Source organism: Dendronephthya gigantea, unplaced genomic scaffold (genome assembly GCF_004324835.1).
Source record: "Dendronephthya gigantea isolate DGI-Jeju-01 unplaced genomic scaffold, DenGig_1.0 000016F, whole genome shotgun sequence".
Lineage (NCBI taxonomy): Eukaryota > Metazoa > Cnidaria > Anthozoa > Malacalcyonacea > Nephtheidae > Dendronephthya > Dendronephthya gigantea.
Window position 1 is genome coordinate 2,685,951 of NW_021163026.1, and position 25,595 is coordinate 2,711,545.

Sequence of the window (25,595 nt, forward strand, 5' to 3'; positions counted from 1 at the left end):
CACGAAACACATTGAAAACTGAAAACAGTCAAAACACGATAATATAGAATGCAAATTATCTCAAAGGTCACAGAAATTCAACCCTTTCTTTACTTAAAATTTCTTTACAACTATTTCTGAATGTGCGAAAAATAAAAAATGACGCCATTTCCTCAATACGTGCAAACAAAATCGTGTTTTTGTGCGATAAAAACTACAAAATTATGAAGTTGCATAATATCTTACCGGTGGGAGGTAATATTCTCCTTCGAGAAGGAATTATGACAACCAATAACGCAGCAAAACTTCGGCATTTTTTAATTTAGAGTGAGGCGGGAAAGATGAATAAAAAAATATTCAAAAACTGATATCAGTCAAAAATCGGGAGGGTGATGGACACGTTTTTGACTTTGTATCGCGGTATGTCAGTGGTAATTACCATGGGCAAAGGGGACCATGTGGCGTCAGCAAAACTCAAAATCCGCCATGTTTTTTGCTTCACTTTCTGGTCAGGAGCCGGTCCTCCAGGAATTATTATATAGCTCAGTGGTTGGGTAACTGACAAAAAGTAACTGACAAAAATTTTTTGTTTTAAGTCTTTTTAATCTATAAATTACGGTGAATATGACGTATGGTTACAAGCTAACTAATATAGTTAAAGATAGATAACTGTTTTTTTTGTTCTTGTCAATCATACAATGATGACATAATAATGAATACTGTTTTACAACTTTTTTTTTTAACTTACAAAGCTTTACTTTATGAACATCGATACGATGAAACTATGAAATAATAACACATGCAAAGTTTTCATGCTGTTTTTTGCGAACGCAGATCAAAATCGTTCAGCATCAAGAAGAGATTTTTCTCCAAGTTTGAAAGAAGAGCTGCCTGGATTACGTCCATGTTTTTCTTGCTGATATTCATGTTGGATACATGGGTTGTTGTGGATTGTATGCGAGGTAAGCCAAGACTTTTACGCTGTTGATATGAAAAAAAATTATCAATATTAGTTGAATCTTTCATATGTGGTGGTATTGTACACCTGTAGTCTGGAATATCCAGCGATAAACTAAAGGCATTTGAAAGGCATTCGAAACAAACTGATTAGCAACGTGGTGATCGTACAGTTGATCTTACCTTGTGTTTGATGGCGCGTTGAACATTTCCAAGCGAAACAATAACATCAATGGTGATGTTTAAATCTTTGGCATAACGTTTGAAGATGTTTAAACGGCCGTAATTGTCAGCCAGTCTCTCATCCTCCTGCAAATAGAAGGTGTCGTAGACTTTTACCACTTGTGGGTAATTTTGTAGGCTGTTCTCTAAACTAAACCGATTTTATTTATACTGGATGGTTCTGGGTAGTTCTAAACTGTTCTTCCTAGAGGTCCATCTCTTAAGGATCATCTCTTTTGATCCAGTGTTACAACAGGAAGAAACCTAAACTAAACTGGATTGTTTTATCAGTTCAGAACTGTTCTCTCTAAAGATCCCGTAAGAATAATCTTAAACTTATTGATTTAAGATAACAAACTCACATCCAAAGTGTAGTTCCAACACTCAGATACACCAAAACCTCCTCTCAATGCTTCGACTGCCGTCTGGTTTGCCTTTATTGTACGCTGTTTGATATGTTAAAAAAATCAATTCCACTGTTAGTTTGTGACGAAAATTATTCAACATTACATTACATATATACCAGGCATGGTTTGACTTGTATTTACAATAATACTGCTCATTTATTTCTAGGATAAAGTGGACTAGTTTCTTACGTAAGCCGTCTCGGTCACATCCAGTGCCGTCTTGGTTTGTAGGAACAGGAACTGGTAGCCCATAGACGTGCGACCTTCAGTCATGAGCATACAACGAAACAACAGCAAAATAACAGCCGATGTTGTAAGTATCGAAATTCCTAGAAAATATTTCTATATTAGTTACTGTCGTCTTAGATAGTATAGTTTTTCTCTAACATCAGTATTTTATATTTATTTCAAAATAAGAAAGATCCATTAGCTCGAACGCAACTGAGTTTAGCCCGTTCTGTCTAAACTAATTGAAGAAATATTGTAACGTGATGGTCCCATATCTGAATAACTGAACTGGCAGGACTGTCTATTATACCTCCCGAGGTGCTAATTTCTCAACAAAAACTTCTACTAAACAATATTTTCAAATTGAGCCTACCTTTTTTGTCCATGTGTGAAGTTTTAAGACAGTATTCTTCTTCAATTAAGAAAGATTTGAGTTTAATGTTTTCCCAACAGCAGTAACAACTCAAGTGAATGCATGCGTTGTGTGTGAATCTTCCAGTTTTTATGTCCCTTTTGTTGCTGTCATTTCATTTTTTCGGGTATTACCGTTTTGTTTGACATCCTCATGTGGGACCAGCTGTCAAATTATATTTTTGTCGATTTCATGGATGACATTGGAATTCCCTTCGTTAATTCGGGTGTAATACTTGAGAAACTAGCTAAAATTATCCACAAAAATAGACCTAGTTTCAAGCACATTTTGAGTTTCAAATCCACCTCGTCCTTCCAACCGGATTTTCATATATAGGCAAGTGTTTCAGGAAAGATTATGATCATTGGCGTATTGGTCTGATGATGTCCCGCTATGCAAATTTTATTAAAATTATTCTTTTTTTAGAACTTGAATACCATGCAACTCAAATATCAAAACTATGGCAAGAGTAAATCATCCAGCAGGCTACGTTACTGCATGGCGAGAGTAATTTACAGAAGTTGGTTTAGAAACGATGTTTATACATGAAGAAGGATTATACATAAAGTGTGTAGACTTTGATACAGGTAAAGACTTTGATACAGGTACTTTCTTTTTTTAACGTTAGTGCAATAGCTTTATTCCCATGGATATCCCAAAGCGGGATATCATAAAAATACCTTTAAGGCCGGGCCCTTTCCGTTATACAGTTAAAACAGCCAGACAGTTCCTGTTGAAATTCAGTACAGACAGATTACTGCATGGGAGTGTTTCAAGACGTGTTTCACGAACTCTGCATTCGAGTATATTATTATTATTACATCTGCCTGGCACAAGAAATACATTTTCACCGCTATATTCTTAACTAAATCCTCTATTTCAATTCAAAATATGACCGTTTTGACGAGTTCGTTCGCTTAAATGAAAACACCCTAAGATTAAAGCTAGGACGATGAAAGGGAGACGGCATGCAAGGACACACATACAGCTTTAGGTAAAAGGTTTCAAACGGTTTCACAATTTTGAATCTTATGAATGTATAATACAATTTTGTTAGGCGTAAATCGGGAGTTTAGTTTCACTTTTTAGTTAGAAAGGTTGAACTGCTTTATTTGATATCATTTCTGCAGTTTTGTAAAGCGACTGTGCAAACTTGAGGAGAGGAGATTATGTAGTTCCCCGTTGTAAAACTGGCCCATATGCGAACTTCGTCTCAAGCTTCTTGTGGCCTTTCAATAATTCATTTCTCTCCCTTTTTTTTATGAAATTTTCAATCTATTTTCAGGCGTTATTCCCTGTTTTGAAAGTAAAATCCCCGAGTTTCAAATACAGTAATTTGTCTGACGATAGAAAGTAAAAGGAACTTCGTGACGTTGTGATGAAATGATCATTTATATATTCTACTTTCTAACCTGCGGGGATTAAATGTGCATAGTTTCAATTCCCCTGACAATGATGTTTACATTGTCAACGTCTGTTCCTAAATCCCCCTAATTTCCTTACGTTTTATGCAAATGCAATGCATGGCGACGTTGTGAAGCCATAGACTCATCGATATGGTGATAATTTCAATTATTTCATGTCTAGAATCCACAAATATAATCCATGATTCTAATCCTTAAGTTAAAGATTAGGCTCAGGTTTAGGATTAAAATTTAGGATTATATTCGTGGATTCTGGACATGAAATATTACCATAGAGTTGTTACTCATAATACGCTAATAAACTCGACACAAATGGATTATATTTAAATACAAATTTTATTAAATATTTTTCTTTTCTCTTACACGTACTATATTATTACCTTGGATATCTAATTGTCAAGTTCATGCAAAGTTCATTTCAATATATTTTATGAAAATTTTTGAAATTATTTAATTTTTTTATCATTATGGTCAACTTATAAAGTTTACTTTCTAAACATTGCAAATATGCAATGACAAACCATGCAATTACGTATAGATAGTATAATTCACTTATGTTCATTTATGAGCTTGCTGAAATTGCTTTTTTTAGTTCCTTCATCTTAGCTTGATAGAAGTGAGCAGAAAAAAGTAATTCGTTTCTTAAACACTTCAGTAAACCAACAACTCTATTTCCTAGGCTGGTTTTTAAGGCAGTTTGATAAAATGGCAGGATCGTCTTTGTCTGGCTGGAATTTGATGCGTCGTAATGCAAGTGACTTTCCTGTTGAAAGTAAGAACAGTTGTTTAGCGAAATGTTTTTAAACCATTAATAAATTCGTTGATTTCTAAATAGTTCTATCAGTTCTAAACTGTTCTTCCTAGAGACCCAGTAAAGGATAGTTTCTACTCAGGAAAATTCTCTTTTGGATCGGACAGGACAGGAAAGTTTCCTTTGTATAAACGCCACCTGAGAATTTACCCACAAAGGAAATTTTCCTGTCCGTTTCGATCCAAAGTATATTTTTTCGGAGTGGAAACTAGCCTTAAGGATCATCTCTTATTGATTCAGTGTTACTACAGGAGGAAACCTAAACGAAACTAACTTTATTTACACTCGATAGCTCTATCAGTTTTAAACTGTTCTTCGTAGAGGTCCAGTATGGATCATCTCTTATTGATCCAGTGTTACTACAGGGTATTGGAAGATGGAGGACAGGAAATAAGTTATTATTATACTTACGACATATTTTATCGTCAAAATCATATCCACAACCTTGTAACCAACTAACTGTATATCGCTCAGAGGAGACGGGCTGGATTGGTTTTTAAGATCTGCAATTACTTTGTCCAATGGCTTTGTAAATGCTGTTAGCGTTTTTTTATTCTGGATTAAGTCGTCTTTTTCCTGCAAGTAAACGTCAATATACGTTTTTCCATTGCCAAGAACACAGTGTGACATAAGACAATACTGATAACGACTTTAATTAAGAGGCCAAGTTAACCAACTCTCATTGAAAGGACAAAAAAACGCAACTTACCGTGAAATCTTTGTTGTGTTTGTAACCGTATGTAACGTTACAAACGAGTTTTGCTCTCATCCTGTGAGCGTCAGTGTAACCAAACACTGGATTGTTTTTCTGCAAAAAAAACATTAAGTTTTAATGTAATTTATTTCATATATATCAGATATGTACAGTGAGTTGTCTTAATCAATTTATCCTTTGGGAAATTGGACAATGCAGGAGAGAAGGGGTTATCAAACTTACTATATTTTCCTCTGTGTCGGAAGCAAGTTTATGCACAAACATGCTTGTTTTGAAAAGGTTTTGATAATGGTACAACTTGGAGCTATCGTTTAGTTGCCTTCCCATAGTTTTGTGAAGCATAACATTCATGAGTATGAACAAACAAACCACGCTCAACGGCTTTAGTGTATCTAAAAACAAAAGTTGATAAGTATAATGTTTGGGTTCTCAAGTTTATTGATTTCATATTAGTTAAGCTATATATATATCCAGTGTTGAATCGAGGTCAGTTTCCACGGGCGTAGAAGAAAAGTGGCATGGCCTGGCTCTAGGGAATTTCCCTGTATATCATTATTCATTTAATATATTCAAAAGAGCTATACGTGTTAACTTGGTTTTCCCCCAATCCACGTGAGTGAATCCTAGAAACGTTTCAGCCCACGAGAAACTCAAAACTCTAAACTACTTTTAAGTCGATTTTTTTCAAACTTTTTACCGTCTTCCTCTTCAAAAATAAGAAGTTGATTATTTACTTAAAACTATATAGCGAAGTAAAATATCCAAAAAAATAAGAACGATGGTTTAATGGTTTAATGTTTTAATATTCAGCTTCGTTGGGGACCTTCCCAAGCACGCGAAAACCGATTTGGGAGCGTCCGCCTACTATTCTTATCTGTATATCTCCTTAAACTTAAGTGGAGATTATTAACTAAAACCTTTTATTAATACGTCTAGTTAATTGACCACTCAAAAGTTGAATGAATATTTTTCAGTTTTCAAAGTCAGAGTTTTCAAACCACTCAAAACGGTATAGATTAATGCAAGAGAAAGATTACAAGGTACTTGGGTAGGTATAGAAGAATTAGATCAAGTGAGACCATAACTACTGTGAGATCCCAGTTATACACGATACTGGATTACTTTCCATATCAGATAGGCGTCAGTTGCTGGTACACAAAGATCGGTTTGAAAACTAATACGGTATCGCGTAACTGGGGCCTGAATTTGCCAATCTGTGTTTAGCCTTTGTCCTTCTACAACATTATGATCATCTTTTAAATCTAACTCTTCTATAATATGCTGCTACTGAAGAACAACTTTACTCGTTTACAACTATAAACTGACTTACATAAGTATGAAGCAGCTAATATATAACTTTATGATATTTTCTTATACACATTCTCTAGAAATCTCTCTATCTCTCTCAGTCTCATTTGTTACATGTGCAGAAATTTGACAGACTTTATTTTTTGGAGTGAAAATTAAACGCGCAGTAGTTATAGCCAAGATTCTTATAATATAACCCTTAAAAATGATTTCTCTACACAGCATAAAGTTCTCGTTTAAACATACCGATGATATTCATTTTATTATTCCTGAGTGTCTTGTATGCTTCGAAGTCTTGTCAGCTGTGGTCCAAATGATGAACTGATGCATTTCTATCAAAACGGGACTCTTTTTATAGCCATGTACTTTCGCTGCATATTTACCGGATGTTTTTCACTTATATGAATATATAATAGATCACCTAAATATAGGCTATTTTGAAATATATTTGCTTTATATTAGACTGAACAATGGTAAATTGCTTGTAAATATACCAAAAGCAAACAAACTTGAAGTTTTAAAAGTTTCCCCTGTGTCAAATAAAGTCTGTTTGTTTGCAGTGTTTTTGTTTCCATTTTTGAAGCAAATCCTGTAAGTTGATGGATACCATCATCAAAATATTCCTAATTCTTACAGTATTTCAGATCAGATCATTCTCTAGTCCTTCTCAAAAAATTCTGGGAATACGTTGTCCTACAAGTATCGTGTTACAGTATTCCTACTATGGGACTCTTCCTTATTTAACTTATCAACTAGTTACTATCGACACTGTGTCAGGAATGTCTTAGAAATTGCTTTAAAAATAATTTCTAAGTTAGTGTATCAGTTTTGTTAGCTCAAAGTATATAATTGTATTACTTTGAATGAATATAATCAGAAGTTTTTATGTGAAACATTTTGTAGTAGACTAATATGTTTGTTGTTTGCAAACAGGGAAAGCGTAAGAAATAAGGTAATTTCTAACAACCGCGAGTGTATTTGTTTTGTAAAACATCTTCAAATAAGCTGTTGGAAATTCTTCAGCTAAACTTCCACCTTTTAATTTTTAATTAAATAATAAACTATACAGATGTTCGTACCCATGATTGACATGCAGAATAAGTCATTCTGTATAATTGTTCTTTGATTTTTGATATTTTTTTCTACATGTTTGAAGGGAATCTAAGTGATGATTTCAAAAACGATGCGAAGGATTGCGAAGTCTTTCCAGGAGATGAAGCTGTTCTATCAATGCCAGGTATTCTTCAGGTATTCTTCTATTAGTATCACAAAATACGCACCCTGGGAATCCGAAATAATCATAGAAAATAAGAATAGCAATTTTGCAACAATACTGAAACATTTTGCAACTAAAGATTTCCGGATGAAGCCACCACGCGGACATATACCCAGTGTCCTGCGTTGTATGTGGCCCTTTTTTAGCAACCTTGCAAGGATGATATTTTTACGAAAACTTTCAGGCAGTGACATTAGCTTTCTGCAGGTTCCCGCGAAAGCGAAAGGAAACGACCAAAACTGTATTTGCATATTGGTTTTCCCCTGTCCAGCCCTCCTGTGCAAAACCCGGTTCTAAAACGTCATAAGTTTAATGTAAATATTACGTGGGCGATGTTCTATGAAGTGTCTCAAAAGTCTAAACAAAGATTTCATTTTTTCAACTAGATTTCTGTTTTGGTTCCTTCCAATGGTATCATCAGAAATTCTCCTTCGAAGTTATAAACTCATCATACGGGATATGCTCAAAGGTAATGGTGCGATGTTACCAATTTATGTGTTGCTAGACTTGATTAGATACAGTCATTATTATTCTATATTTCTCCATTCGTTCAACCATGCATCATGCATCACAATACGAGAATCTCTTCCCTAAATTTTGGGTTATATGAAGCTTTTACAACTGATGATTTTGTTTTGAATGCTTTCTGGATGCGCGATAGATTAGCCGCGGCAATCTGAATTGCTTGGTACTTTTTTATTAGGCAATTAAGTAGTCTGTTTGTGGGCAGACAATTCAATTGCATGAGGTGTGTGTACAACAAAACTACCCACGTTTACGATTGTCTTTAAGATTATGTACTTTCCCTGGGAGATCTAAACCATTTTTGAATTAGCAATGAACTCTTCAGTGCGTCAGGTTATTTTAGGGTGTGTTCCAACGTACATGTTCTAAGCGACACAGAAATGAATTCAACAGATCATATGGTATATAACATGCGCTGTTTCTTTACGCCAAAACCTTGCCAATACAATATACCAACTCTTCAGTGATTATTATACATCATACTTTTTGGAAACACTTTATTATTGTATTAACGTGATACAAATTATAACAATCAAGTTTATATGACTTCCAGCTACAACCCAAGTTAATCTATAATTTTATCCAATTTACGGCTAATTATTACATTTATGAGATATTTATTTGATGCACAGCATCTACTTTGTGAAATTCACGAGAAAAACATTCATATTATTATCCATGCCGGAAGGTTTATTTCGATTTATTGGGACACTTTGGAATGACACAAGAACTACTTTGAAAATAGCCTTGCATATCAGCAACATCATGGTTTAAATTCACCAATATTTGTACGCGGACGTAGTACCAGTCTTTCTTCGACGTCGCGCCAGTTGTGGTGAGCTTGGCTGGCTTGCTACTCTGGGTGACAGTTGAAAAACCAAGATCTTTTTGCTGGAAAATGAATGAGTATAATAAACTGATTGCCAACTATGTATACAAGGTAGCTCTGACTATAACACTTCCAGAAAATGCTCTTCTTTGAGCGTTTTCCCTGTTAGTTCTCTGCATGATCTAGCTGGAGTTTTTGCCAAAGTAAAGTTTGAAGTTTTTTAACAAGAATCTCGAAAGTATAACTGAAAGTTGCTGAATTGTCTAGTGCAGTTGAGGTTCTAAAATGTTGAAGCTTTTTAACTGCATGGGATATTGAAATGAATGATAATTCGCCCTTACTATTTTGTTCATCCATAATTTTATCAAGGTCAGCTGCGGACCCAGTAATCTGCTTTTGTTGTTGCATTTTCCGCTCTGGAAATGGCGTGTGATTTCATAATTGTGAACTTGATGTCTGACGATTCTTTTCAAAATCTCTTGGAAGAAATCTTCAGTCTAAAAGCATTAAGATGTGCGAGAAAAAATAAGCAAATTTAGTTGAATCATCAGTTGTAGTATTTCGTTTCACCCAGACATCTTATATCTCAATCCTATACCTTCAGGCGTCTATCAATCCTCGTGTTATTGTATCCAGGAATGGTCCTCTTTGGCGGGCTCGTGCAGTCTTTCTTGCCTGAAAGAGCTGTCTTTATGCACTAAATGAGAGAATATTTACCTCTAAGAAGCCATGCAGCCAATAAAGAATAAGTTTATTCAGAAACTGATACAGCTATTCTGTATAAATAAAGTTCGTGGAAACTCACATCCGCAATAAGACATTGTCGTAGATCTTTCATCAGCGTTTGCAGCTTGCTCAAGTCTTTGTCAACATTTTCACATAATGCTTTATTATCTTTCAGACATTGTGCAAAGCTGTGTCCACACATGGCAAAACTTATCAGGACTGTGACAAGGAAGGAAGCTCCTAAAAAGTGGCAAAAGATTTGAGTGTAAATCTTTGAATAAACTATAGTTAACTACGCCATGCAATGGTAAGTGATTGAGTTGCAATAAGCAAAACTGACAACGAAACAGCTACCGAACGATATTGTTCAATGAAATACAGCATATACCTGGTGTTTTCTTGCTAAATACGAAAGCCATGAAGTCTTTTTAAACAGTCTTTTTTTCCAGTCTTGTTGTACTTGTATCGAGTTTTTCAAACGAATGCATCTCACATTTAGCTCTCCTCCTTTTATACCATGGATAAAAACACTGCCGCCGTTGTAAAAATCCATTTTGGTAAAAAATTACCCCAGGAGGACTTCCCAATGCAGGTCCAGCTCCAAAACGATACAAGTGACGTTTTTATTCTTCAGCTTCCCATGCATTGATGGAGGTAATTTTCATTGTGTTTCGTCAGGACCCGAAACCTATTAAAGCTGAAATTACTAAAAAATTAAAAATTGTCGAATTCCGCGAGTTTGTTTTGCTCAGTTGGATACTGGAGAAATATTTCAGACCAGCAAGTGAAACCATTTAAGATTGGCTGGTTTTTACCCTTGTTTGATAGTTTGAATGCTCGTTTTTATAACGTTTGAAACATGTTAAAATTTCAAGTCTTCAAATCGTTTCTTGTGAGAGAATTTCAGATTTCTCATCGTGAAATGTTTGCATCAAGTTTGGTCTTATCTAAAGACAATTATTATCATCAATATTCAATCATTTCGTTAAAATAGTCTATGAATATAGTAGCTTTGGAAACTAATTTTTCCCTTTCCTAAATCTTCCGACGTTGATATATAAGTTTTGAGCATCGATTTGGTGGTCAGAAGCTTCAAATCAGAACTTGATAATTAGTTCATCAACTGCCTAAAATACATACAGCCGCCACAGGAACACCGTTTCCGTCTTACCCTAGGGGTATACGTTTTAAGAGAGTCGCTGTGAAAGGTACTCCCTCTCTCAATGAATGCCCAAAAGTCTTGTTAAAGTCTTGTGTTTGCTGCATTTCTCAGCACTAATGGGATTTGGGCTCTATATGCCAAGTGCATGAAGACATGTTTAAGAGTTAACAGTATAGCATTTGTTTCGCTTTATCTCTGCTCCCCAGGGACTCTCATGCAGAGCCGAGGCGAGGGCAAAAAGAGCAATTTGCCCAAGTCTTGGGGGTGAAATGATGGGAGTATGTATTGTAATAGAAATAAGTGGGAAGGAAGCTGTACTCAAATTATTTTTCTGCAGGTTTCTGACCGCCATTTAGCGAGGGTCTATATTTGTGACATTAGTAAATACAAGAACGGTAACTTGCATGATATAAGCTAAGAGTTTTCGGATTATTTCGTAGGTTGTCTGGCCTGATTACGACAAGCAATTAACGATAGATCTGACAGGGATCTTATAGCGATGATTCAGTTGATCACTTGGGAAAACCTCTCCCTTTTGAATCAGTGTTTTATGTTAATGTTGGAGCGCAATGAACAGTTTTAAGCTGTCTGATCTTTCCTGCGACATCAGCCAGTAATTATAACAATGTTCATTTAAACAGAGGGTTGTAACTAGCTCTCCTAACTATAGTCTTTGCCAGCTGGTCTCAGAAAAAATAGAGTCAGTCAAAAGCCAGGACCTCTTTGGGTCGGGAAGGGAGAAAAAGGGTGGCACAAGCAAGGGTCACCCCTGCCCCAACCTTAACTGTTCACAAAGGCCAAACTCAGAATGTGGTCAGTGCCGTATGATATTCTAGCAAGAACTCTGTTTGTGATGACGAAAAGTATATCAATAGTATACATAGAAAAGTATATCATTCCTGCATCTTCAAACATTTTATACATCATAGTTATCTTGCAAATACTTTATTTTTTCAAACTTATAATGCTACATTTTACAAATTACAATTGTAACAATTAATTAACACTTAATTAACAATTAATTAACAATTATAACAATTAATTAAGATGACGACTTCTAACTACAGTCATCGTAGCTTAGTAAAATATCAACTAAACATTTAATGTATAAGATTTTTACTTGATGCATAGCATCTACTTTATGAAATTCACAAGAAAAATTATTTAATTTTATTTAATTTGATTTCCATTTCCAGGTGGATTTATTAGGATGTCGTGGAACACTTTGGGATAATGCAGTGACGCTTGTTGAAATATCCCTGTATATCCGCAATATCGTGATTCAAATTGATCAACATTTGTACACGAACGTAGTACCAGTCTTTCTTCGATTTCGCGCCAGTCGAGGTGAGTTTTGGGGGGCTGCTAATTTGTGTGGCAGTTGAAAAACCAAGTCCTCTTTGCTGGATAAAAAATAAATAAATTAATTAGTCCTAAGGGAAACCTACAGGAGAAAACTAACTTTATTCATACTGGATAACTCTATCAGTTCTAAACTGTTCTTCCTAGAGGTCCAGTAAGGATCATCTCTTATTGATCCAGTGTTACTACAGGAGGAAACCTAAATTAAACTAACTTTATTTATACTGGATAGCTCTATCAGTTCTAAACTGTTCTTCCTTGAGGTCTAGTAAGGATCATCTCTTATTGATCCAGTGTTACTTCAGGAGGAAACCTAAACTAAACTAACTTTATTTATACTGGATAGCTCTATCAGTTCTAAACTGTTCTTCCTAGAGATCCAGTAAGGATCATCTCTTATTGATCCAGTGTTACTACTGGAGGAAACCTAAACTAAACTAACTTTATTTATACTGGATAGCTCTATCAGTTCTAAACTGGTCTTCCTAGAGGTCCAGTGAGGATCATCTCTTATTGATCCAGTGTTACTACTGGAGGAAACCTAAACTCAACTAACTTTATTTATACTGGATAACTCTATCCGTTCTAAACTGTTCTTCCTAGAGATCCAGTAAGGATCATCTCTTATTGATCCAGTGTTACTACTGGAGGAAACCTAAACTAAACTAACTTTATTTATACTGGATAGCTCTATCAGTTCTAAACTGTTCTTCCTAGTATGCACTGAATGATAATCTTTTCTTACTATAATGTTCATCCATGTCATCATCAGGTTAAGCTGAGGGCCAACTAATTTGGTTTTTGCGTAGCATTTCACGGTTTTGAAATGGCGTCTGATCTTGTGATTGTAAATTTGATGGACCACGATCCTCTTCAAAATTTCTTGCAAAAAATCTTCAATCTAAAATCATTACATGTCCCTTATGAATGCAATCGAAAATAACCAAAATAATAAATGATCAAATGTATCTTTCAGTCATTGTGTCCTTTCCTACCTTCAAACTTTTGTCAAGCCTTGTTGCATTATATCCAGAAATGTTTTTCTTAGGCGGGTACGTGCAGTCATAATTGCTTGATAAAGATGTGTCTTTGCACTAAAAGAGAGAAATTAATCGTTGACATGGTCATACAAGAGAAGAGTATTTGATTGAAGAGTATTTCAGTTCATTCTATAAACACCACTTTTTCCTCCGCCGAAATATTTAAAATTTGTATATTTAGTTCTCTATAGAGCTATCTATACATTATCCAGTATTTTACAATCTGTTTAGTGGTTTTATCCCGTAGTGACACTGGATCAATAGGAGATGATCCTTGATGTAAACGTAAGGAAGAAGAGTTTACTGGGAAATGATAGAGCTAACCAATGTAAAGTTAGTTTAGTTATGAAACTTACCTCATCAATAAGGCATTGCAGTAGATCTTTTATCAACACCTGGCACTTGTTCAAGTCGTTTTTAATATTTTCACACAATGCTTTCTGGTTTTTATCTTTAAAACATTGTGCGAAGCCGTTGCCACACAGCGCAAAACATATCAAAATTGCCAGAAAGCCTGAAATATAGTAAAATAAAATAAATGATAACGATAAATAGGCTTTCTTTTTTAATAATATCTAAAGCTACTGCCGTGAATGTATTGTGAAAATAGAATGCAATGTACCTGAAGTTTTCGTTGCAAATGCAGTAGCCATGAAATCTCTTGAAAGAGTTTATTTTTTCCCTGTCTTGTTGTACTTGTATTGACTTTTCGAACGAATGCCTTTCACATTTGGTTTTCCTCATTTTATACCACGATTTATGAACACTGCTGCGATTGTAAAAATCCATTTTGGTAAAAAAAAAACCCTATAGGTGAACTTCCCAACGCTGGTTCAACTCCCAAACGATGCAAGTGACGTTTCTATTCTACAGCTTCCCATGCAATGATGCAGATAATTTTCATTGTTTTTCCTAAGGTGCGAAACTTATTCAAACTTAAATTGAAAAAAAAATTAAATTGTTGAATTCCGTTAGTTTGTTTAGCTCAGTTGGATACTGAAGAAGAATTTTATATCACCAAGTGAAACCTCGGAATATTTGCTGCTCTTGATCCTCGTCTGCTGATTTTTTGGGTTGTTTTATAAAGATTTAAACTTGGTAAGATTTATAATAAAGATTTACGCTTTAACTTGTTTTGTAAAGAAGATTTTTCCGATCTGTAGGCCGTATTCTTGCATCGGGGGTTGTTTAACTAAAGATATACTTATTATAATCAACATTCAATCACTTAGTTAAAATAGCTTATGAATGTAGAAACCTTTTTTCCCCCTCCCATCACTAAGTATCTTCCGATTTTAAAATGGTAGTTTTGGGGCAAGGGTATATGATATTGAGTTGAATAAGTGGTGTTCATGTTGAGAATGATATTCACTGGAACTGAACCATTTATCAGGAGCCGCATGCAGATTATGTGAAATATTTAACACTAAATATTTCAGTGTCGTTGCAAGATATTGGACAGGTTTGTTACTCTGCTATATAGCGGTTGAGACTATAGTCAAAATGACGGCATGCATGATCATTGTGATAAGACATTTCGGAAGACCTTTCTCATGTTAAGCCTGTATATATATGGCCGGGTAACCGAATATAAGCATATAAACTTTATGTATAGCGATATACAGCTTCTCTAAATTACAACTGAACAATTAGTTTACACTGCTTTCTGCTGACCATCGGTGAGCTAAGAGAAGTCTTTTTATCTATATTTTAGCCAGTTGTATCGCCGCAAAAAGTATTCGACTATACGCTGTTTGGTGGGTATTATGACATACATCTTGATCGTGTAGACAGTCATGAATTGATGAACATTCACTCGGTTTTTATTCTAACTGTACTCACAGTATATATAATAGACATAACCTGAAGCAATATATTAGTTTTTGTGTGTTGTTTATTTTTCCCTAAATATGATACAATATGGAAAAGGTGCTAATTTGCAAAATGTTATAAGTTATAACAAAAGTTCCAGTGTTGAAACCATAAATTCCTATATTATTGAGTGGGCCGTTTTTACACTGTTTCAATGTATATATGTCTGAATTACTTCTCGGCCTAACCATTTATGGCTGGTAAGAGTCACTATGAAAAATAATATATCTGCTGATTCAACTGATAAATTCAACGTATACACCGCTTAGATTCAAAGTGCGAATATTACATGCAGTTATTATATAGTATTGGTGTGTAAAGTGCATGTTTTTATGATTGGTTGGCCATATCAATAATCTCAGAAAGTGCTTAGTGTTAAGGATACAAGTAGTTGTGAACTCTATAGCGTCAGCAGCGTTTAATAAGAAAGAATATTCAGATCTGTTTCTGCTATCTAATCTTCCAGATCGATATTCAAGCTAGAGGATTCTTTTCTAATATCCAAGTCCATTGGCAATGTACCTGTTGGTACGAGTTGTGGTGATTCTGATTCTGGATATGCGGCCGGATATTGTTCTATGTCATCAGTTGCATGGTCATTTTCAACAGCACCCGAATTTCTGACACAAACACCACAAGCGACAGAATTGTGTCTTTTGTACAAGTACCTTCCACTGACACCGACCAACACCACAAGCGACAGAATCCCAAATGTAACACCAATGGGTATGACAACGTCTTTATCGCTGGATTTTGTATCTTCTAAAACATAACCAAATCGGCTTAAATGGACGGCTTATCAACTTAAACGGACGGCTTATCGGCTTAAATGGACGGCTTATCCGCTTAAATAGACGGCTTATCCGCTTAGATGGACGGCTTATCAACTTAAATGGACGGCTTATCGAGTTAAATGGACGGCTTATCGAGTTAAATGGACGGCTTATCGAGTTAAATGGACGGCTTATCAACTTAAATGGACGGCTTATCGAGTTAAATGGACGGCTTATCGGCTAATAATTACATTATAAAACATTACCTGTCTGGGGGAATTCCGAATTTAAATGGGAAATCCCTAACTATAAACTATTCAAACTTATCTTATTGAATTTTGTGGATACGAAAGACTAAAATTGTACTTTATTTTGTATACTCACGAGTTTCACTGCTGTTATTACGAACACAATTCTTTTCACAGACTTTGGTGTCAGTAGGACCTTCGTTTCTGCAGTTGTTAATAGGATCGTTTGGACAATCTGAACATCCGTCGAGATAACTTGAGTGAAATTGTCCTTCAGGACAACTGTTTGCCAAAACAAACAGCAGTAGAGAAATCTTAAGAATTATTGTTGCTAGTTTCGTTTTATAAGACATTTGACGCTAACCCCAAATCTAATGCTTCTACTCCGACAGACAAGGAAAGAAATTCTACCGAATCAATTTCCTTTTCATTTAAATAATAATTGTGCTCATGTAATATTCAAACAATTACTAATTTCTCAAAATAGCTGTTGAACTTTGATAGATTCATTGAAAACACTATTCACTATTCAGTATGTGTACGCCCACTCGGGTATTAGGTAAGGTTAAGGTACAACCCTCAGAGAACAGTCCATTCACTTGAAATGAGTGTTGCAGTAATGGTCACCCTCCTCCCCTCCGGGTAGCCCAGTGCAGGGTTTTTCCCATTTCTATATTTATCTCAACAGTCAGTTTATCAAGATGAACTTGAAAAGAAAAGATGAAATAGAATGAAATGTTTTATCTGAGGGTCGGTCCAGTTTACTACGCAGTCCTCCCTGCAACATTACAATATGGCCGCGAATATAGTTTGAAGTACATTTGAGTAAACTTCAACTAAATCTTTTAAAATAATGCATCCCAGAAACAAATATTGCAATAATCCTGCAAACTTTGGAAAACTAGGGGAAAAATATCCTGAATTTCGCAAGTATTTAGTGCCAACATCGAGTGGATATACAATAAATTTCAAAGATCCAAAAGCTTTGCGTGAACTTACAGTTTGTCTTCTTCATCATGATTTTGGATTGACGGTTGAGTTGCCTCTTGATAGACTTATACCAACTATCACATTAAGATTGAACTATATTCATTGGATTGAAGATTTACTTCAAATGTTACCAAAGAATGATCAGACACAGATTACAGGAATTGACATTGGTAAGTTTAATATTGGTAGTACCTTATAACCAGGGAGCAGCGTGGTTTGCGTGGTAGTGCCTTCAAACAACTTCGCATCAAATGTGGTATATTTTAGGCAATTTTTATACCACATTTGATGCTAAAACATCACTTATATTAATTGTTTTATTCAAATGCTTATTGAAACATCATACCTTTAATCAGAATATGATGAGTCTTACAAATTTTTTGTAATTAAAATATATTATATTTCCATAAAAAAATAATTTCCTAATTAATCATAAATAGCTGTAGCTTACAATAAATTTTGTTAGTGCAATATCACATATGCTCATATAATCAGATGGTAGTCATCGCACAGGTTAGACGTCATCTGCGTCATCTAGTGTTTCAACTTTGTCAATGGCAGTATTAACTCCTTCACTTGTTAAGCGGGACCTGACATTGGGTTGACATTCAGTTGCATCATTGTGTTCTGTGGCAATATTTGAAACAATTGGATGTGTGACGTTGACTGTTGAAGAGACAAGTGTGCTTGTTGTGAAAAATCTCCTCCATATTTGTTTTGAAAAAACTACTGATATTATTAATAGGATGCTAACAGGCACAATAACGCATAGCCATATTGCCCAGGTTGGAAAGCCTTTGTTTGCTGACGAGTCTTCATTGAAGTCTAAAATAAATCACATTCGAGACATTTTAATTTAAAATAGATAGATTTGTTTTATTGGAGTTTTAAATTAATTTCTGCAGCCTAAGGCTATCGTACATACCTTTGTGTGATATATGTTCACTGGTAGACTCTGTAAGTGTAGTTGGGTCAGTCAAGTTGGCTGTAAAATAACAATATTTACCTAATTTATACTGTTGATAGGATTTTCATTACGGAATCTCTTTGTCACATTCAGGGAATTTTTCTTTAAAATACAGAGTTATTTCTAATAGATTAATTTCTGCATCCTAAGGGTTATGGTACATACCTTCATATGATATATTTTTACTGGGAGTGGAAGATGCTGTAATAGTCTTAGTGTTGAGGTTAGCTGTAAAAGAACAAAATTTGCTTTATTTATACCGTTGATGGGATCTGTGGAGGTTTAATGTGAATATAAACAATCTGGTGTAGCAGATACCTAATTAGGTAACCAGTAAAAGGAACACTGAGGCATGTTGGTTTTACTGGTATATGGTGGAGTTGACAGTTATGTATGTATATTTATAGTTATGGTAAAGAGCAGAGAACCAAACGCAGTGGCTATAGAGCTTGTTAAAAGGGGAGAGGGGGGGTCAAAATATTCGCAAACAATTAGATTATGAAAGTTTTGGTGAATAAGTCTGCCACGCTGCGGCCTTACTTGGATTAATGCCAGGTCAAAACGTCAATACATTATGACGTCAAACGTGGGAAGACTTATTAAATCGGACTTTGACCATTTTAAAAATTGCCTTGCTAATCAAAATTTGTGCTTACTGAGTATAATCACGAAAAACATTGTTCTTTTTCGTATTTACGTAAATGCGAATGAACATTTGAATGAATAAACGAGTTAATAAACATATACCTTTACTCAAGTTCATTTTATCTCTTAAATTACCTTAGCGGCCGTCTATACTGTGTGGTAAATTACACTTCGTAAATAAATGACATAAACGTTTATCAACTCACCACATTTTAGACAGCTGAGATAAGCATCTGTGTACAAAGACTTGAGATTCTCACAACCCAGTTTAGTTTTAGGGCAAGGTATGCATGGAGGTAAATCAGACGAATACGTCGGAAATTCCTCACTACTACAGACAACACGAGCTTCAATACGGTGATTCAATAAAAGAACTGCAAAAAAGCACCACGTAACTCGCCTTGACATTACGTAAACTTAATTGAAACTAAACCTCGCTCTAACGAAGCTCTTCCTTGTTTGAAGAACAAGCGCTAATGAAAAATTTTTGACAAAATGACGAATGAAAACGTGCTTTCCGTTCATTCATTAAGCCATTAGGGGAAGCCCCCAAAGGGGAAACCCCCCAACCTCGTACCCAGGGTCTTTACTCGTGGTGGGGAGTAAAGACCCTGGGTACGAGGTTGGAAACCCCCATGACCTTGACCCTTTCTTCATTGAAGAATTTCACAGAGAGCCAATTTACAGAGAATTCCGAATGAAATAACTTAAGCACGCAAAAATATACTATTCAAAACCAGACGGAGGTTGAAACTGTTTTTTTTTACTTGTTTTAAAGTCGTATTTAGACTGAATATCGGTTTAGTTTGGCATATATCAATGCTAGTGATCAGGTTTCTAGCCAGAGGCAGAATTTTATAAGTGTGTGACATTGCATCAGATTGCTGATTGCTAGGGGTGTACTCTTTCAAGCTCGTACCCAGGTTTGTCCCTCCTGGGAAAGAGGCTGGTACTCTTCAAGGCGGGCAAAGCTGCCTTGTGGGCGTGACTTCGTGACCTTCGTTTTTTATTAAAAATTCCTGAATTCTTATTTGAAGCGTCAAGTGACACTGGTTTTTGATAAATCGGTCCGTGAATAGCGTAAAAGTTTTATTCTTAGCGTGTTGACGGGATCATCCGTCAAAAATCTCCGGAATGAAAATCTCCTGAATCTTCCTAATCTGCGACAGGTGTGTTATCTCCTGGATAAATTGAATACTTTATTGCTAAACAAGACGCCGGCTTAGGCGTACACTCGTGCTCTAGGGATTGTGTTCTAGGGATTTAATAGCATTACTTGAGGGACACAATCATGGCGTGTTGTGGGAACTATAGCGCAAGTTAAGGCTTTGTGGTTACCCTGGGCCTGGGAGGACTTACACGACAAAAATGTATCACACAAGTTTAAAATAATACATTTACATTATTATCACAATTCACAAATGCCGATTATAGGTAGCCTGCCCTATAAACAATCCGCACGGCGTGACATATTACTTTGTCAATGCTTCTATTATATATTGACTGCAGACTGCAGTGTTTTAGTTCCGACGAAAGCTTTCAAAAAACTAGTTGTAAAAATATTGATTCGTATTGTTCGTAATGTCAAGGTTCAAACATTTAGGTATTAATAAGTGTGATTTATAAGCATTTGTAGGTCTAAAACTGCGAAAACATCGATCATATATCTTGCTTTCATATAGGAATTTAAAAATATATATCGCACCAAGGAATATGCATCATGCATGTAAATGTTGCACCGTAGTAATGTCTTCTGTGCATATATATTTTGCATCCTTTGTATTGTTTGTAAAATGTGGTTTGTATTGTCGGATAATTATATCTCGTAATATACATCGCGCACCGTAGTAATGTCTTCTGTGCAATATATTTTGCCGTATTGTTTGTAAAAGTGGCTTGTATTGTCAAATAATTACATTTCGTCATACATTACTGGGTCAAAGGCGCATTGCATTCTGGGTCATCGAGGTCCAAAACGCGACCGACACACGACGAAACCTAGACTCGTGCCCTCCTAGAGCACGAGTAATAACCCGCAGTTGCTGAATATCACTGATGTACAGATTTCAACTTTATAATAATTAAGAAAAAGTATACAAAATTATGCAGAGAAATTATATTACTATTTATCTGCTTCCACAAAAACGAGTGTTCAAGCATGTCGTCTGGTAAAGCTATGTTTAGTTGAATTAAGGCCAGCTTCCACTTGCGCGTACTGTCCGTGCGCCAGATTTGGCGCATGATCAGGGACTCGAAACTGGTCGCTAATGCCGGCCGTCGCGGTTCATTTTTTGTACGTATGAGTGTAGAACTCTAGAACTGCAGTCAACTTTCAAATTATTACTCTGACTCTACGTGTTTCAGTAATTCCTCTTGATCGCTGATATCTTCCGTTTTTCCTAAAGATTGAGGACATTCACCTAGGGTATTGTTGTCTCCTGAAGTGCCTGCTGCAGCTGGCTCTACCTCTATCTGTCCTGGAGGTGCTTCGCCTCTTTCCATTTCATCAATATTAGCTGTAAATAAAATTACATGGCTAGTAAGCTGTAGCCTGTAGTCACAGAATATCACTAAAAACCATATGAGTATATGTATGTCTTTTTGATAATAACCATATGAGTATATGAGTATCCCCTTGTAATAACCTTATGAGTATATGTATATCCTTGTGATAATAACCATATGAGTATATGAGTATCCCCTTGTAATAACCTTATGAGTATATGTATATCCTTGTGATAATAACCATATGAGTATATGAGTATCCCCTTGTAATAACCTTATGAGTATATGTATATCCCTGTTGTAATAACTTTATGAGTATATGTATATCCCTGTTGTAATAACCATATGCGTATCCCCTGGATAAAAACAATAAAATAATAACCTGCATGTAGAGACTGGCGTCGAGCTCTATATCGACTATATCGAGGTAGGACAACCAGCTTTATTAAAAGCAATATGAAGACAACTCCAAAGACTGGAGCCGCAATTTCAACAAATTCTAATTTGTCAAACGAGGAACCTGGGGATCTTGTTTGTAAAAAACCTACAAAAGAATCTTAGTTGAATTTCTTTACAATAACAACTTTCCGTAATGACTACAGTCATGTCAATATTGAACCATAATCAACAAGATGTATTGCAGTAATCTAACGCTCCCGACAACAAAGACCTTTAGTTCAAAATGTCATCAACTGTTTTGTCTGTGTGTTTATGCTTAGACACACAGGTTTTACATGATTTTAACTTTTACATTGTTTTACATGTATTGTTAACCATTCGGATTTGAACCATTGATAATAAATGTCAAACTTTTCATCTATTCCCAACGCGAAACAAAAAACGTTGTTTCCCCTCATGCTGAGGTCAGAAATTAGAAATTCAAATTTCTAACAACGGTCAGACTTCGAGGGAAAACACTGAGCGTGAACCCCCTAGAATTTCGTGAAGTTGCTACTCCTTGTCTAGGTATATAATCAATTCTTCTAGATAAACCGGTTTCAACTGGTTCTGGTAGTTATAGTCTTACAAAGGGGAACTCCGACTTTGCAAGTTGGGCGTTGACATGCATTGTAAGTTGATACTCTTTAATTTATAAATTAACGAAATACCTCTATTTACATAAAAATCGTAAGAAAGGCGATTAAACTGATTTAAACGTATTATCCGGACTGATTTGTATATCATAGCAAGTAGTTAGCAAACATTCTAAAGTGTTATAAGACCTTATAATAAAGAGCGTTACTTCATGTTATATAATAGGGAAAACCCTGGCTTAATCTGTGCTTTACTTGCTTACTTCAGCAAAATCTTCTTACGCACTATCTTTTAATAAATGGATTGATTTTGTGTATGATATATTTCTCAAAACTTTTTATTATTTATGTAATTTCCCCCTCTTTATTGCACCTACCGCAATCCCTTAGGCAGTTTTCATAGGCTATATCCATAAATTGTTTGAATGAATCACAACCAACTTTCGAGATTGGGCAGGCGATACAGGGAGGTTCGTCTCCCGTTGGAAATTCATTCTTTGCACAACTTTGCGACATGATGTCTTGATGTGGCCTTCTTGATCCTCACTCAGTCGAAGACCTTCACATCTCGAGACTTTCGTTAAAGCAAATCTAAAAGTCAGCAAAATATGGCAATTATAACCTTCTGGCACGTGGTACACGACACGTCATCCGGAGATCACGTTTCATACGTCACCAGGGTAAAATTAGCCTGCTCGCAGACTGAATTAGGGGTATGATTAGTACAGGTTGGTTACTAAATTATTGTGCGTATTTTAGGCACTGGTTCGTCCTGTGTTTATCCTCTTCTTGGAGCGAAGATTAATAATTGGAAATTCTGCGCTTCGGAAGTTGATGAAATATCGTATCGTTTCGCAATCGAGAATGTGAAAAGAAATCATTTTGAGGAAACTATACGAGGTATTATTCTGTAAGTCGCGTTGAGAATCTAACTGGTTGAACTGGTGATGACGAACAAGGTCATGACAAACAAGATGAACTGGTTAAACTGGTTGTAAAACCCAGTTTAGCGGGTTCAACTACTAGCAAAGTTTCCGTGTTTTTTCTCACACTATTCCCTCATGTTTCTAGTACATCTCGTGACGCCAGACGTAATCTTGGTGGACTTGTTGAAGGAGGGCGAGCAGTATGACTTTACTATGTGCAATCCACCATTCTTCGCCGATAAGTCGGAAACAGTCGGGAGCTCGAGAACTGGCGATCGTCCCCGACCGAGCTCTGTATGCACAGGTTCAGAGTCTGAGACAGTGACTTCGGGTGGGGAAGTGACGTTTGTTGGGAGAATGATTGAAGACAGTTTAAGACTGGGGTCTAGAGTTAAGTAAGTGGGAACCATTTAATGAGTTTTACCTCAAAACACGGGACTCTGAGGGGGACTTTTTACTAGCAAAGAACTTGACCACTCATCGCTGACCTTGGGATGTCTCAAATCTTCTTAGACCTTAGATCTATCAACATTTCTCGTAGTTAATCCAATTTATTGTCTGACACATATCTTGCACAATGTTCTAACATAAAGCATTTGAAGAGACAGAGGGACTTCCCTAGCCTAGCACATGATCAAGACCAAGTTCATTCAGGGAGGAACGTACTCAGTTTCGCTGACCTTGTCCTTCTTGCATTTTACATAGATGGTTTACGTCAATGTTAGGGAAAAAATCAAGTTTAGCTTCCGTTTTAACAAAGCTAAAACAAAATAAAGTAAGTGAACTAAACTTATTTATAATGGATAGCTCTATCAGCTCTAAACTGTTCTTCCTAGAGGTCCAGTAAGGATCACCTCTTATTGATCCAGTGTTACTACAGGAGGAAACCTAAACTAAACTAACTTTATTTATCCATTCTAAACTTCCTCGATGTCAAGTAAGGTTATTTTTAGATTCAACAGGAGGTTTCACTTTGATATGTTTAGATTTCCAATATTATCACCACAGAGTTCTGTCAAGGCAAGACAATGAGATGGGGAGTTGCATGGACGTTTTTATCGGATGTTCTGACGCAGGATACGCCAAAAAAAAGACGTAAAAATAAACCACTGGAGTTTACATTTTCTTCGACGTCGTTTTGTTCAAAGGAGTCACTTTCTGGGACAATGAATATCAATCAATACATCAATAAAATTTCGAAAATATTTAAAGAAATCCTTAACGATCTTCAGGTCAGAATAAGTTTGCTTTTAGTCCGATTGTGTGATCATATAAAATCTTGATTAAAACAAAGTTATCGTTAGAGTTTCAGACAAGACTGTGCACCATTCAGTAAAGTGAATCTATTTATTGATTTGCACTTGCTGGATCTGAGTAATTTCTCTCCTAACTTATATAGGTACAGGTTTTGTCTGAAAGTTCATCAGATGAAAGAAAGATGAAGTTATCGAGACTTCACTGTTGTGCCACTCATAATACCTGGGCCAACCAGAGACGTAAACGACGTGAAGCGGCTGGGAAACTGAAAACTAGTAAACAACTTTCAACCAATGGCACTTCAGAAGATGAACAATCAAAAAATCCACCAAGAACGTCAGAGATTAGCCTTGAAGAATTAGTTACATCAGATCAAGATACAGTTTCCATAGTCAATGAAACAGTCCAGAAATTTCCTGCAGAATCGTCATCTGTTTCGACAGGCGGGGTCCATGATGGAGATCAGAGTTCAAGTGATGTTATCGCTGGGAAATGTTCGGTCACCCTGATGACGAATACTAGAGCGAAACATCCAGCTACTCCTGAAGAAGAAACACAAAATAATGACAACATAAACGACAACGATTATGTAACAGAACCTGATCATATTGGCGTCAAAGTTTCTTCAACTGGAAATAAACGAAGACACTCGTCTTCTTCTGATATTACAAAACGCAAGTTCTTAAAATCAGACGATACGGAAGAGAGTAAACAAGTGTTGATTGAGTTCACCTTGTCTCTTGGAACTAAATGCAATGATCTTGTGGAAGATGATGTTTTACCTGAAATGTTTTTACAAATGGAATGGATTGACGGACAAGATCGGAATTGCATGTACCAGTTGTTTCAGTATTTTAAAAATCGTTTTAGCTCCTAAGACTTTTCAGAAAAGAGAGATTAGTCAGGTGAATTTTGACGTGAACTACAGGATTTTTAAAAGAGCCTTCCCTCTTATACTTGAACGAAATCACGAGACACGTAGTCACACGTTTGTC

At 35.8% G+C, this 25,595-nt stretch overlaps 4 protein-coding genes and 2 long non-coding RNA genes across 7 annotated transcripts; 3 read left to right on the forward strand and 3 right to left on the reverse strand.

The window, feature by feature from the left end:
• Positions 1-691: 691 nt before the first annotated feature.
• LOC114520521 lies at positions 692-2,238 on the reverse strand. The gene is made up of 5 exons (XM_028540814.1): positions 2,167-2,238; positions 1,755-1,894; positions 1,521-1,604; positions 1,120-1,245; positions 692-960 (listed from the first exon to the last, which is right to left on the reverse strand). The coding sequence occupies exons 1-5, from the start codon at positions 2,177-2,179 to the stop codon at positions 790-792; spliced, it is 534 nt and encodes a 177-aa protein (XP_028396615.1). The 5' UTR covers positions 2,180-2,238; the 3' UTR covers positions 692-789.
• On the forward strand, positions 1,792-7,707 carry LOC114520522. The gene is made up of 5 exons (XR_003686700.1): positions 1,792-1,878; positions 2,632-2,792; positions 4,309-4,401; positions 6,130-6,203; positions 7,620-7,707. It is a non-coding gene; the product is annotated as an uncharacterized LOC114520522 (long non-coding RNA).
• Positions 7,708-12,199: 4,492 nt separating this feature from the next.
• LOC114520622 lies at positions 12,200-16,074 on the forward strand. Its single transcript, XR_003686712.1, has 4 exons — positions 12,200-12,328; positions 14,359-14,481; positions 15,098-15,140; positions 15,722-16,074. It is a non-coding gene; the product is annotated as an uncharacterized LOC114520622 (long non-coding RNA).
• Positions 16,075-17,080: 1,006 nt separating this feature from the next.
• LOC114520431 (RNA N6-adenosine-methyltransferase mettl16-like) lies at positions 17,081-25,546 on the forward strand. 2 transcript variants are annotated; one of them, XM_028540688.1, is made up of 7 exons: positions 17,400-17,436; positions 22,371-22,453; positions 23,177-23,317; positions 23,489-23,738; positions 24,049-24,118; positions 24,330-24,575; positions 24,743-25,546. In XM_028540688.1, the coding sequence occupies exons 2-7, from the start codon at positions 22,447-22,449 to the stop codon at positions 25,475-25,477; spliced, it is 1,449 nt and encodes a 482-aa protein (XP_028396489.1). In that variant the 5' UTR covers positions 17,400-17,436; positions 22,371-22,446; the 3' UTR covers positions 25,478-25,546. The 2 variants fall into 2 exon arrangements, with proteins under 2 accessions (XP_028396488.1, XP_028396489.1); XM_028540687.1 differs by lacking the exon at positions 22,371-22,453 and having other exon boundaries at positions 17,081-17,436.
• On the reverse strand, positions 17,611-19,350 carry LOC114520433. The gene is made up of 4 exons (XM_028540691.1): positions 19,085-19,350; positions 18,399-18,461; positions 18,192-18,251; positions 17,611-18,091 (listed from the first exon to the last, which is right to left on the reverse strand). The coding sequence occupies exons 1-4, from the start codon at positions 19,284-19,286 to the stop codon at positions 17,781-17,783; spliced, it is 636 nt and encodes a 211-aa protein (XP_028396492.1). The 5' UTR covers positions 19,287-19,350; the 3' UTR covers positions 17,611-17,780.
• LOC114520434 lies at positions 20,937-23,257 on the reverse strand. The gene is made up of 3 exons (XM_028540692.1): positions 22,795-23,257; positions 21,766-21,927; positions 20,937-21,394 (listed from the first exon to the last, which is right to left on the reverse strand). Exons 1-3 carry the CDS (start codon positions 22,931-22,933, stop codon positions 21,219-21,221), a joined length of 477 nt encoding a protein of 158 aa, XP_028396493.1. The 5' UTR covers positions 22,934-23,257; the 3' UTR covers positions 20,937-21,218.
• Positions 25,547-25,595: the final 49 nt, after the last annotated feature.